The sequence below is a fragment of the Manis javanica genome, chromosome 2 (assembly GCF_040802235.1).
Source record: "Manis javanica isolate MJ-LG chromosome 2, MJ_LKY, whole genome shotgun sequence".
Classification (NCBI taxonomy): domain Eukaryota; kingdom Metazoa; phylum Chordata; class Mammalia; order Pholidota; family Manidae; genus Manis; species Manis javanica.
The window spans coordinates 115,616,594-115,630,142 of NC_133157.1; the positions used below are offsets into that span (position 1 = coordinate 115,616,594).

At 36.6% G+C, this 13,549-nt stretch overlaps 1 protein-coding gene across 2 annotated transcripts in view; it reads left to right on the top strand.

Annotated features, from left to right (window-relative positions):
* Positions 1-13,549, top strand: part of ARL5B (ARF like GTPase 5B) — a 44,175-nt gene that overhangs the window by 22,883 nt on the left and 7,743 nt on the right. Inside the window, exons 2-5 of one of the 2 annotated variants that reach the window (XM_037000774.2) lie at positions 933-993; positions 2,585-2,732; positions 4,238-4,321; positions 8,614-8,765. In XM_037000774.2, coding sequence (XP_036856669.1) covers positions 933-993; positions 2,585-2,732; positions 4,238-4,321; positions 8,614-8,765 — 445 coding nt within the window. The remainder of the gene's footprint in view (positions 1-932; positions 994-2,584; positions 2,733-4,237; positions 4,322-8,613; positions 8,766-13,549) is intronic. The other variant, XM_073229176.1, reaches the window with a different exon arrangement.

Genomic DNA, 13,549 nt, shown 5'->3' on the forward strand with positions numbered 1-13,549 from the left:
TGTTCACCATGTAACAATTTATTCACTATGTAAGAATTCGTTCACCATGTAAGAACTTGTTCGTTATGCTTCAGAAGATTGGAGACTGACGAGCATTAGACTTGAGATGGATTAATGATTGTACATTGAGCATTGACCCCCCTATACTGAATTTTATTGTTGTTAACAACCATTTGATCAATAAATATGAGAGATGCCCTCTCAAAAAAAAAAAAACTGCTTTGAAAAGAAGTATAGTTGCATGGCACCTGAAAGAGAAAGAGACAGAAGAGGTTTGTATTGTACAAAGAAAAAGTTTTGAGTTTACAACTCAACTCAAGAGTTGTAAAATCCAGATTGAAAAAGCATTAAAGACTAATCACTTACTTATCTGGAAATTAATAGAGGAAATTAAAACCTGGTTGAGAGTATGTGTATCTCATTAGTCCAGGTAAAACTTCAGTTTTATGTTTTAAAGTAGATTCTTAAGGGAAAGGAAGAAAAAAGCTTTGGTACATGAGTGGGAGAAGGTCCAGGTGTAAAAACAATTTGATAAAAAGTTAATTCAGTTAGGAGAGATGACATGCGGATATGTAAAACACATTTTTTTTTTATGAAAATTACACTTTAAGTCATATTGTCTTGTCCAGATTAGTATTTCGGTTTTCCTCCCAAACGCAAGTCCAAGTGACCAAGTTCTGCTGTGCTACCTGTTTCCCCATCTCCTCCATTCTTTGACAAGAGAGCTCGGTAGAGAACATCATAGTAGATTGCCTTACTGAAGGCAGGTTGCCTTGACATCACAGTTCTTTTTCTTTCTGTATTTTAACAATCCAGTAATAAATATCAAGTGAATGATTCTCATTAGAGAGCCAACTTATAATCATTGTTGAAAGCATGTAATTGTAATGTGCATCGCTGTTAAATGTTTATGGTTTGTTTTCTTTTTGTAGAACACAAAGTAATTATAGTGGGGCTGGATAATGCAGGGAAAACCACCATTCTCTATCAGTTGTAAGTATGGGTGTTTATGTAAACAGTTTTCATTATTTTAGATACTGTAACTAATTTTATATAATTAATTAAAGAATGAGATGACTTCACAATATAATGGAAAAACACATATAGTTTTGTATTTTATCATGCACAAAATTTATCTAAAAAATGAGTAAGAGAAATTAATACATGTTTGCTAAAGCCTTCACAAACACTGATCTCCCTTCTGGCCTTGAAAGAAAGAATTAATATTAAACTAAAATAAATAAAGCTTATATTATAGTGCTAGGGTAAGGTGATGAAGTACATTTCACTTAATTCTTCCACACTGAGGTTCATGTGAGTAGGTTTTTATTTCTAGGCTATTGCTGCCCTCCTGCCTAATAGCTCTCAATTGTAAACATAGCCAGACTTGTTAGACCAAAAGAAATGAAATGACCTCTGAACATATTGCACTAGTAGCTTGCAACATGAAGAGGCTTGAACTTCCAGAGAAATACATTAATACTTGAAGGAAATGTTAGCAGCCCATCAATCCACTTGTCAGAGTACCTCTCCATATTCTTGTAGCACCAATGCAGTGATCATTGTTAAGCCATGGAAGTGGGTCTACATCCCAGACATTTAACAGACAGTTATAAATTACAGTGCATCCTCACTGTGTGGCTCTTATCTCTTCCTATCTCATCTTAAGTATATCAGCTAACAACTCTGCAGAAATATCTCTTTTAAGCAGTGCTTAATGTATTTTTAGCCACTATGCTAAAAAGCTGCTAACCTGTGGCTTGTTGTAGAGTTGAATGACTACTCATTCTACTTTAAGACATTCATTGGCCATTATGTATTTTAATATGACTTAGCATTTCAACATCAAATATAAACATTTCAGAAACCTGTCTTGCTGAAATAACTGCAAATAGCATCAAAAATACATATAAAACCCAAGAGAGTTGCAAGCTTCTTCCAACGCAGTACTGTCATGCTGTAGACAAATAGGTTTATTGAATGAATTCATTAATGTAGCTTAATCAGTGATGATATAATGAGTGTGGTACAATATAGGTGTTCTAAATATATTTATAGTTAATTTTTATCAAAATTTTCATTTGTCCATAACCTTATCTTTTTTAAGAGTAGTTTAGGCCTGAACTAATTTTTATAGGTAAGCCCAAGTCTCAATTTTCTCATATAGACAACCCTCAAAATTATAGATAGCCTACTCTTCAGTGGTTGCTATTTGCAAGAATTGATGTCATAGTCCCCTAGAAACTTGTACACTCAGGATGGGACATTAGTTCTGCTCTAACTGATAACACACATAATAATGTTAGAACTTGGGCCGCAGAAATTCAGACTCATGCCACAGAGATCCCTTCTGTCCAGATAAAGCCTATAGTTTTACCATTTAAAAAAACAGTCCTCATCAGTTGTTCTTTGTCTAGATATTTGTTTGCACAAATGTTCTCCAAGGTTCTATTTTTGATACTACTGATTACCATCATTGGTGCAGATAAGGAAGAGAAGGTTGGTTTGTATTAAAAATATAGAGATAAAACTTGCTGCAGGCTCAAAATTTACATGAGTTTTTATGGTGTCTGTCTTTCCACAGCTTAATGAATGAAGTGGTTCACACATCTCCAACCATAGGAAGCAATGTTGAAGAAATAGTTGTGAAGAACACCCACTTTCTTATGTGGGATATTGGTGGTCAAGAATCGCTGCGATCATCCTGGAATACGTATTACTCAAACACAGAGGTATAGTATACTTAACTTACTTCTGAATTTTCATAAAAAGAACCAGAGAGTAAACCCAGAAAATTAGATAAGCTTTATGTAAGGCATATTGACAGTTGCCTTTTAATAAGATCCTTTTATGTAAAGATTTTGAGGCTTTCAAATAAGAGAATGGGCAAGTAGAAAGAGTTAAAGGATGCTGTTCGCTGGATGCTTACTGTTGTGCAGGTTCTCTCAGCTCCTCACAGTAATGCTGTCATTTCCCCAATGTTGGAGAAATTGGACAGTGGGACAAATTACATAACTTTTCCCAAGATAACACAGCTGGTTAGAAGAAGAATAAGTATTTTGACATAATACAAGATTTTCAAAGAATACATTCAAAATTTTGGTGAGAGTATATTTTAATTAAAAAACAAATGGATTTGCCTTCCCCTCCCCAAGAGTTCTCTGTTACTTATTAGATGTTCACTGCCAACCTAGGGAACAAATCTGGAGTAGCTTCTATTTCTGATTTTATTTTTTGTTAGAGGCAGATTTTTTTTAAAAACCATGCAGTGCTCTTGAGAGAGGTTTATTTTTTTAAATATTAATGTACAGTTGCATCAGTAACCTTCTTTGCAAAAGGGTCTCCCCTTTTTTTTTTTTTTGAAGGGAGGGGAGGGCATGCCAAGGAGGTAGGGGTAGCACGCAAGGAATTTTGGTGAATACATTCCTTTTTAAAACCATGTTTATTATAGATTTATATTGTAATAGAATGTTTCTGTGTGTGTATATTTCAGTGCAATGTATGACTGGTCAAACCAAGATGGCATATCATAGATATTCAGCATTTGTGGTAACACTTTTTTCAGGGGAGGATAGGTTGGTAAGAAACACAGTTGTAGGTTTAATATATATTTCTACAGTAAAATCGCATTCTGAAACTAAAATGTTAGTAGGGGAAGAACAACATTTTAGCATATGAGTGTTTAAACAGCATATCTGTTAGTACTTTTTAAAAGCTCAGAATTAATTCCAGGTGTGAAAAGAACAGTTCTCTTTGATGAATAGGTAAAGTTGATTCTAGCCCATCTGTATATTTATGGCATTACAGAAGGGTAGTTATTGAAATTGCAGAAACCCTAAGAGACTTAGCATGGATCCAGAACAAGACACATTATTACAGACACCATTTGTATACAGTGTTCTTTCAATAAACTATTTCTATTAAAGATTTTTAAATTATTGCAAAGAGCCCTTGACCTATATTGCAGCCTACCAGCCTAGCACATAGCATTCACAGTCTTAGATTCCAGGTAGGGATCTTATCTTTGTGGTATTTCCATGATCACTTTGTTCTTATTAACACTTGGATTTTACTGCTTGATGTGACTCATCATAATAAATTGTTCATGATGAAAAAGCAATAGACCGTTTTATGGTAATGATGACGCAGTGTGAAGAAAGTACTCTGTCACTTGAGAGTAGTTTTGCGAAAAACTTAAACATCCCATTCAGTTTCTCTTTTTTTTATTGTCTTCTAGTTCATCATTCTTGTTGTTGATAGCATTGACAGGGAACGACTAGCCATTACGAAAGAAGAATTATACAGAATGTTGGCTCATGAGGTAAATTTTGAAAGCAAATACTGGAGTAAGATATCTGTATATAGTAGTTTTACTTTTTTCCAAAGTTCATGTACTCTGTGTTGGTTATTTCATCATTAACAAAGTTTTATATATTAAATTAATGAAAGTCTTGAAGTCAAAATTTTTCATTACTTTTTCAGACTTTAAAAACTTAATTTGCAGACTACCACTGTTTTTGGAAAGATTTTTCAGTTAAAACTAACTATTCATGCCTTAAAAAGTCTGATAAATTAAGGCAAGAAAGAAGAAAACATAGGATTTTATTCCCCAAGAGTTTATAATAACTAAAAATTCTACTTTTTGGAAAATGTTAAGGAGGGTGGATATTAGGTCTTCTTTAAATGTTTGATAAAATTCAGTGGTGATATGATACCTTAATTTAAAAAAAGGAAAAAAAATAAAATGACAAAAATAATTCCATGGTGAAGCCATCTGGACAGGTGTTTTTTTGTCCAATAGTTTTTTAATTACCAATTCAATTTTGCTGCTGGTAATTGGTCTATTCAAATTTTCTGTTTCTCCCTGGATCATTCTTGGAAGGTTATATTTTTCTAGAAAGTTGTCTATTTCTTCTAGGTCATCCAATTTGTTGGCATATAATTTTTCATAGTATTCTCTAATAATTCTTTGTATTTCCTTGCTGTCCATAGTGATTTTTCCTTTCTCATTTCTGATTCTGTTTCTGTGTGTAGACTCTTTTTGTGATATATCTGGCTAAGGGTTTGTCTCTTTTACTTTCTCAAAAAGCCATCTCGTGGTTTCATTGACTGTTTCTATTGTTTTATTCTTCTCATTTTTATGTATTTCTGCTCTGAACTTTATTCTGTCCCTCCTTCTACTGACTTTGGGCCTCATTTGCTCTTCTTTATCTGGTTTCATTAATTGTGAGTTTAGACTGTTCATTTGGGATTGTTCTTCTTTCTTGAGGTAGGCCTGTATTGCAATGGACTTTCCTCTTAGAACTGCCTTTGCTGCATCCCACAGGTTTTGGGGTGTTGAGTTGTTGTTTTCATTTATCTCCATATGTTGCTTGATCTCTCTTTTTATTTGGTCAGTGATCCAGTGATTATTTAGGAGATGTTGTTAAGCCTCCATGTGCTTGTGGGCTTTTTTGGAGTTTTTTGCCTAATTTATTTTTAATTTCCTATCTGTGTGGTCTGAGAATCGGGTTGGCACAATTTCAGTCCTACTGAATTTACTTAGGCTCTTTCTGTGGCCTAGTGTGTAATCTATCCTGGAAAATGTTCCATGTACACTTGAGAAGAACATGTATCCTGCTACTTTTGGGTGGAGTGTTCTGTAGATGTCTGTTAGGTCCATCTGTTCTAATGTGTTGTTCAGTGCCTCTGACTCCTTACTTAATTTGTCTGGTTGATCTGTCATTTGGAGTGAGTGGTATGTTGAAGTCTTCTAAAATGAATGCATTGCATTCTATTGCCCTCCTTAATTCTAAGAGTATTTATTTAACATTATTTAGGTGCTGCTTGTTTATTTTGTTCATAGATATTTATAATGGTTATATCCTCTTGTTGGACTGACCACTTTATCATTATGTAATGTCCTTCTTTGTCTGTTGTTACTTCTTTGTTTTGAAGTCTGTTTTGTCTGATACAAGTACTCCTACTCCTGCTTTTTACTCTCTATTATTTGCATGAAATATCTTTTTCCATCCCTTCACTTTTAGTGTGTGTGTATCTTTGGGTTTGAAGTGAGTGTCTTGTAGGCAGCCTATAGATGGGTCATGTATTTTTATCTACTCTGTAACTCAATGTATTTCATTGGTGCATTCAGTACATTTACATTTAGGGTGATTATTGAATGATGTGTACTTAGTGCCTTTGCAGACTTTAGATTCGTGGTTACCAAAGATTCATGGGCAGCTTCTTTACTATCTAACAGTCCAACTTAATTCACTTATTACACTATTTCAAACACAATCTAAAGGGTTTTTTTTCTCCCTTCTTTTTCTTCCTCCTCCACTCTTTATATGTTAGGTGTCTTATTCTGTTCTCTTTATTTATCCCTTGACTGACTTTGTGGGTATTTAATTTTGCATTTGCTTAGTAATTAATTGGTCTACTTCCTTTACTGTGATTTTATTTTCTCTTGTGACAGCTATTTAGCCTCAGAACACATCCATCATGAGCAATCCCTTTAAATACCTGTAAACATGGTTTGTGGGAGGTAAATTCTCTCAGCTTTTGCTTATATGGAAATTGTTTGATCCCTCCTTCAAATTTAAATGAAATCTTGCCAGGTAAAGTATTCTTGGTTCCAGGCCCTTCTGCTTCATTGCATTAAATACATCATGCCACTCCCTTCTGGCCTGTAAGGTTTCTGCTGAGAAGTCTGATGATACCCTGATAGCTTTCCTTTGTTCACGATCTTTTTTCTCTCTCTGGCTGCTTTTAATATTCTCTCCTTGTCCTTGAGCTTTGCCATTTTAATTATCATATGTCTTGGTGTTATCTTCCTAGGGTCCCTTATGTTGGGACATCTCTGCACCTCCATGACTTGAGAGACTATTTCCTTCCCCAAATTGGGGAAGTTTTCAGCAATTTCATAAAAGAGACTTTCTGTCCCCTTTTCTCTCTCTTCTTCTTCTGGTACCCCTACTAATGCGAACATTGTTACATTTGGATTGATCACACAATTCTCTTATTATTCTTTCATTCCTAGAGATCCTTTTTTCTCTCTGTGCCTCTGCCTCTTTGTTTTCCTGTTCTCTAATTTCTATTTCATTTACCATCTCCTCTACTTCTTCTAACCTGCTTTTAAATCCCTCCACTGTATATTTCATTTCAGACACTATATTTTTCAAAGTTTCTATCTCTGTTGAAGTTCTCCCTGAGATACTGAATATTTTTTTTTTGTAGCTCTGTGACCATGTCTATGGTTTTTATTTTGAAATCTTTATCAAGATTTATTTCAGTTTCACTTATCCCTCTTTCTGGTGTCTTTCGGATTCTTTTTTGTACTAAATTTTTTTGCCATTTCATATTTCTAGTGATTCTTATGGAATAAGAACTGTGTAGGTAGCACCCTCTAGTGCCCAGAAGCTCTACTCTCTGGAGCTGCGGAGCTCCTGAAGCGATGTCAGGGGTCACAGACATGTGCCACTGGCACCTGCCGAAAGAGAAAGTTCTTTCCTACTTACTGGCTGTAGTGCCTGCCTCCACTCCCAGGGCCAGTAGGCTGTGCACACAGGGAGGAGCCTCTGTTATGCCCCTGTAGCTGCTATAGGCAGGACCATCCTCTGGCTAGCCTGTCACAATGGCAGGAGCAGCATGTGTGCTGACCGGTTCCTGCCAGGATGAATGAACTGCAGGCTGCCTATCTCAGTGGGGGTCCTCAGTGCTGCATTTCCAGCCTGGGGGATGGAGTGTCTGAAGCTCCTGAGAGCTCCCCATCTGCTGGGATGAGTGTGCTGGGACGATTTTTTCCACCTATCCTTTCTCCTGAACAGAAGGTCTGTGTAATCTTTGCCCCTTTAGCACCCCTCTTGCTGTTGGGAAATCTTTCAAAGTGCCCACCTTTCTGTTGTCCCAGAGTGACCAGTTGTGGGTACCTGTTTTCCGCAAGCAGCTGGAATCTCAGTCTCTCTGAGTATTCTGCCTGTCTTTGCTTTCCAACCCCACTAATCTCCAAAGCACCTTGTAATATGTATTCGTGCTCCTGGAGCAGGTCTCCAGGGCTACATGTTTAGCAGTCCTAGGCTTCTATTCCCTCCCTCTCCATTTCTCTTCCTCCTGACAGACTGCAGCTTTGCTACTTTACCCTTTTCTGTGAGGTCTTCTTTTTTCCCCAGATGTAGGTAGTCTGTTCTGCAGTCTTCCAGTCGCTCTTTCAGGATTAGTTGTATTTCCTCCATTTTCATGTTACCTTGTTTTGGAAGGAGATTTCTGTCTCACTTCCCATGCCTCTTTTTCCCCTCAACATATTACCATACTTACTCATTACCATATTGCTCCTACAAGTCAATAAATAAGATTCAGATTTAATTTAGTTTGAGCCTTTTGGCCCAACAACAGAAAAATAACTTTTAACTATCTAAAGTAATCTATCTTCATTAGGGTGAATTATTAAATTGTGGTGGTTTTGAGGGTTTGTTTTTTTTTCAGTAAAATTCTAAAATTAAATATCATTGCCTAATTATTTTAAAGTAGAGGGATTTCATCAGTACTCTCTAGTTGGTCATATTTCAACTTGCTTTGTTAGTTTCATTTGAATTTGATATTTCATTTATTAGAAATATTTCATATTGATTGCAGGATTTACGGAAGGCTGCCGTCCTTATCTTTGCAAATAAACAGGATATGAAAGGGTGTATGACAGCAGCTGAAATCTCCAAATACCTCACCCTTAGTTCAATTAAGGATCATCCATGGCACATTCAGTCCTGCTGTGCTTTAACAGGAGAAGGGTAAGTGCTCATCAATAATGAGAGGATGTGTGACTTTGTCCAGATTTCTTTCAACTTTTTTAGGTGAACTTGTTTTATTCTTTGATCTTGTTCCAATTAAAGATGGTTTTTATATTGTGCCTCAGGGTTACAAGGTTGAAATATTTTTGTCAGTTGCTATTTTTAAAAAACAATGGGTAACAATTTTTTGTAACTTTTACTGTAAACAGAATCTTTTACCAAAATAGGTAATAACAAACTTTTGAATGAAGTTTTCATAATCCAAAATTTTAGTTCTGGCTTTTGTAATTCACTGTCTGGGGCAAAAAACTGTAATGTCACCTGAATTAAGAAGAAAGCTTCAGAAAAGTTTGTTTTCTTCAAGCACCTTTACCTTTTTCCAGGATAACAATATTATCAGAAGTCCTTTGTGGAAGCATACATCTAGACAATATACATATAGACAAATGCCTTAGAGTTTTCTTTTCCTAAATACTTGACTTTGGATATAGTAGGCCAAGGAGAACCCAGTGTGTTATAGTTTATTTCCAGGAACTTTTTTTTTTTTTTTTTTTGAGAGGGTATCTCTCATATTTATTGATCATATGGTTGTTAACAACAATAAAATTCTGTATAGGGGACTCAATGCACGATCATTAATCAACCCCAAGCCTAATTCTCAACAGTCTCCAATCTTCTGAAGCATAACGAACAAGTTCTTACATGGTGAACAAGTTCTTACATAGTGAACAGTACAAGGGCATTCATCACAGAAACTTTTGGTTTTGATCACGCATCATGAACTATAAACAATCAGGTCAAATATGATTATTCGTTTGATTTTTATACTTGATACATATGTGAATCCCACATTTCTCCCTTATTATTATTATTATTATTATTATTATTATTATTATTATTATTTTTAATAAAATGCTGAAGTGGTAGGTAGATGCAAGATAAAGGTACAAAACATAGTTTAGTGCCCAACTTAACCATTTTTTTTTTTTTTTTTGAGAGGGCATCTCTCATATTTATTGATCAAATGGTTGTTAACAACAATAAAATTCAGTATAGGGGGGTCAATGCTCAATGTACAATCATTAATCCATCTCAAGCCTAATTCTCGTCAGTCTCCAATCTTCTGAAGCATAACGAACAAGTTCTTACATGGTGAACGAATTCTTACAGAGTGAATAAATTCTTACATGGTGAACAGTACAAGGGCAGTCATCACAGAAACTTTCGGTTTTGATCATGCAATATGACCTATAAACCATCAGGTCAAATATGAATATTCATTTGATTTTTGTACTTGATTTATATGTTGATCCCACATTTCTCCTATTATTATTATTATTTTTATTTTTAATAAAATGCTGAAGTGGTAGGTAGATGCAAGATAAAGGTAGAAAACATAGTTTAGTGCTGTAAGAAGGCAAATATAGATGATCAGATGATCAGGTGTGTGCCTATGGACTAAGTATTAATCCAGGCTAGACAAGGGCAGCAAGACATCCACGGATGCAGAAGATTTCTCTCAAAGCAGGGGGGGTGAGGTTCTGAGCCTCACCTCTGTTGATCCCCAAATTCTCACCTGATGGCCCCCCTGCGACTGTGCCTGTCTTAGGTTGTTCCTCCCTTGAGGAATCTTACCCGTCTCTGGCTAACCAGTCATCTTCCGGGGCCATACAGGGAAATGTAAAGTTGGTAAGTGAGAGAGAAGCCATATTGTTTGCAAAGGTTAGCTTTTTACTTCTTTGCAGATTTATGCCCTGTGGCTTCTATGCCCAGCACTTGTCTCGAGGTATCTTTACCACCTGGAGGAATTATGATACTCGGTAAATTCGATATGAGGCACGAATTCTATTTAAGGGTTGTAATTAGGAAGGAAGAAGAAAAGCTATAGATGTAGCATATGAAGGAAACATGGGAGGATTGATTATTTCTTTGACATATCTTCTTGTATAGTACCTTAAGTATGTATAGGTTTTAAACTACTAACTAATTTGCACACACATATTAACATAATAGGAATACGGTGACATAAACAAAGCAAATCTATAATTACCAGCCATCTCCAGTGAAGCCAAGAAAACCATTTAGGCACCCTAGGCATTTGTGAAAATTTATCTATGATATGATGGATATTGTCCAACTGTACTTGAACCATCAGACAAATTAAAGCAGCCCATTTCTGGGATCTGTTCACATCCCATATGTTCTTTTAACCATAGATAGTCTATAGTCATGAGATTTTGGGGTGCTACAACTTGCACCCCTCCCAACTCCTGGTTGAGTTCCAACAGTACAGATCCAGTCAAATTCGTTGTCTCACTGTATGCACATGCCAGCCTAGACAACTCCCTCCTCATTCCTATGGCAAGTCCAGGAGACGGTGGGCTGGATGCAGCCACAACCGCAGCATCGTCCGGATCCCTGTGGAGGCTTTTTGATTATCAGCCCCTGGCACGAGTCCTCCAGAGAGTGCTGATGCCGGAAGCTCCTCCTCATATCGTATCTTAGTTCATTTTCTGGGTATCCAAGCTAGGCCTTGATCTTCTGCGTAGAAACAAACAGACCCTTTGCCCACACTTTGACATGCCCTCTATACCACTGTGCAGAACTCATTGGAGGTCAGCACACAGTAACTGCTTTCTTTTTTTTTTTTTAATTAAGAGAAAGGAATATTATCAGAAAAGAGTACCTCCATAGCTGATCATCTGACACCCTTTAAGTGATCAACATTAAGGATATTTAAAGCATGCGTTGATCTTTGATTTACCAATAGTTTTATCCTGTTAAGGAGTAATCCCCCTTTTCTTTCTTTCTTTCTTTTTTTTTTTTAAATTTTTAATCTACACTTACCTGAAGAATACTATGTTTACTATGCTCTCCCCTATATCAGGTCCCCCCTAACAACCACATTACGGTTACTGTCCATCAGCTTAGCAAAATGTGGTAGAGTCACTACTTGTCCTCTCTGTGTTGTGCAGCCCACCCTCCCCTTTCTCCCTCCCCCCATGCATGCTAATCTTAATACCCCCCTTCTTCTTCCCCCCCCTTATCCCTCCCTGCCCACCCATCCTCCCCAGTTCCTTTCCCTTTGGTACCTGTTAGTCCATTTTTGGGTTCTGTAATTCTGCTGCTGTTTTGTTCCTTCAGTTTTTCCTTTGTTCCTATACTCCTCAGATGAGTGAAATCATTTGGTATTTCTCTTTCTCCGCTTGGCTTATTTCACTGAGCATAATACTCTCCAGCTCCATCCATGTTGCTGCAAATGGTTGGATTTTTCCACTTCTTATGGCTGAGTAGTATTCCATTGTGTATATGTACCACATCTTCTTTATCCATTCATCTACAGATGGACATTTAGGTTGCTTCCAATTCTTGGCTATTGTAAATAGTGCTGCGATAAACATAGGAGTGCATCTGTCTTTCTCAAACTTGATTGCTGCGTTCTTAGGGTAAATTCCTAGGAGTGGAATTCCTGGGTCAAATGGTAGGTCTGTTTTGAGCATTTTGATGCACCTCCATACTGCTTTCCACAATGGTTGAACTAATTTACATTCCCACCAGCAGTGTAGGAGGGTTCCCCTTTCTCCACAGCCTCGCCAACATTTGTTGTTGTTTGTCTTTTGGATGGCAGCTATCCTTACTGGTGTGAGGTGATACCTCATTGTAGTTTTAATTTGCATTTCTCTGATAATTAGCGATGTGGAGCATCTTTTCATGTGTCTCTTGGCCATCTGTATTTCTTTTTTGGAGAACTGTCTGTTCAGTTCCTCTGCCCATTTTTTAATTGGGTTATTTGTTTTTTGTTTGTTGAGGCATGTGAGCTCTTTATATATTCTGGACGTCAAGCCTTTATCAGATCTGTCATTTTCAAATATATTCTCCCATACTGTAGGGTTCCTTTTTGTTCTATTGATGGTGTCTTTCGCTGTACAGAAGCTTTTCAGCTTAATGTAGTCCCACTTGCTCATTTTTGCTGTTGTTTTCCTTGCCCGGGGAGATATGTTCAAGAAGAGATCACTCATGTTTATATCTAAGAGGTTTTTGCCTATGTTTTTTTCCAAGAGTTTAATGGTTTCGTGACTTACATTCAGGTCTTTGATCCATTTTGAGTTTACCTTTGTATATGGGGTTAGACAATGGTCCAGTTTCATTCTCCTACATGTAGCTGTCCAGTTTTGCCAGCACCATCTGTTGAAGAGACTGTCATTTTGCCATTGTATGTCCATGGCTCCTTTATCAAATATTAATTGACCATATATGTTTGGGTTAATTTCTGGGGTCTCTAATCTGTTCCACTGGTCTGTGGCTCTGTTCTTGTGCCAGTACCAAATTGTCTTGATTACTATGGCTTTGTAGTAGAGCTTGAAGTTGGGGAGTGAGATCCCCCCTACTTTATTCTTCTTTTTCAGGATTGCTTTGGCTATTCGGGGTCTTTGGTGTTTCCATATGAATTTTTGAATTATTTGTTCCAATTCATTGAAGAATGTTGCTGGTAATTTGAGAGGGATTGCATCAAATTTGTATATTGCTTTCGGCAGGATGGCCATTTTGACGATATTAATTCTTCCTAGCCATGAGCATGGGATGAGTTTCCATTTATTAGTGTCCCCTTTAATTTCTCTTAAGAGTGACTTGTAGTTTTCAGAGTATAAGTCTTTCACTTCCTTGGTTAGGTTTATTCCTAGGTATTTTATTCTTTTTGATGCAATGGTGAATGGAATTGTTTTCCTGATTTCTCTTTCTATTGATTCGTTGTTAGTGTATAGGAAAGCTACAGATTTCTGTGT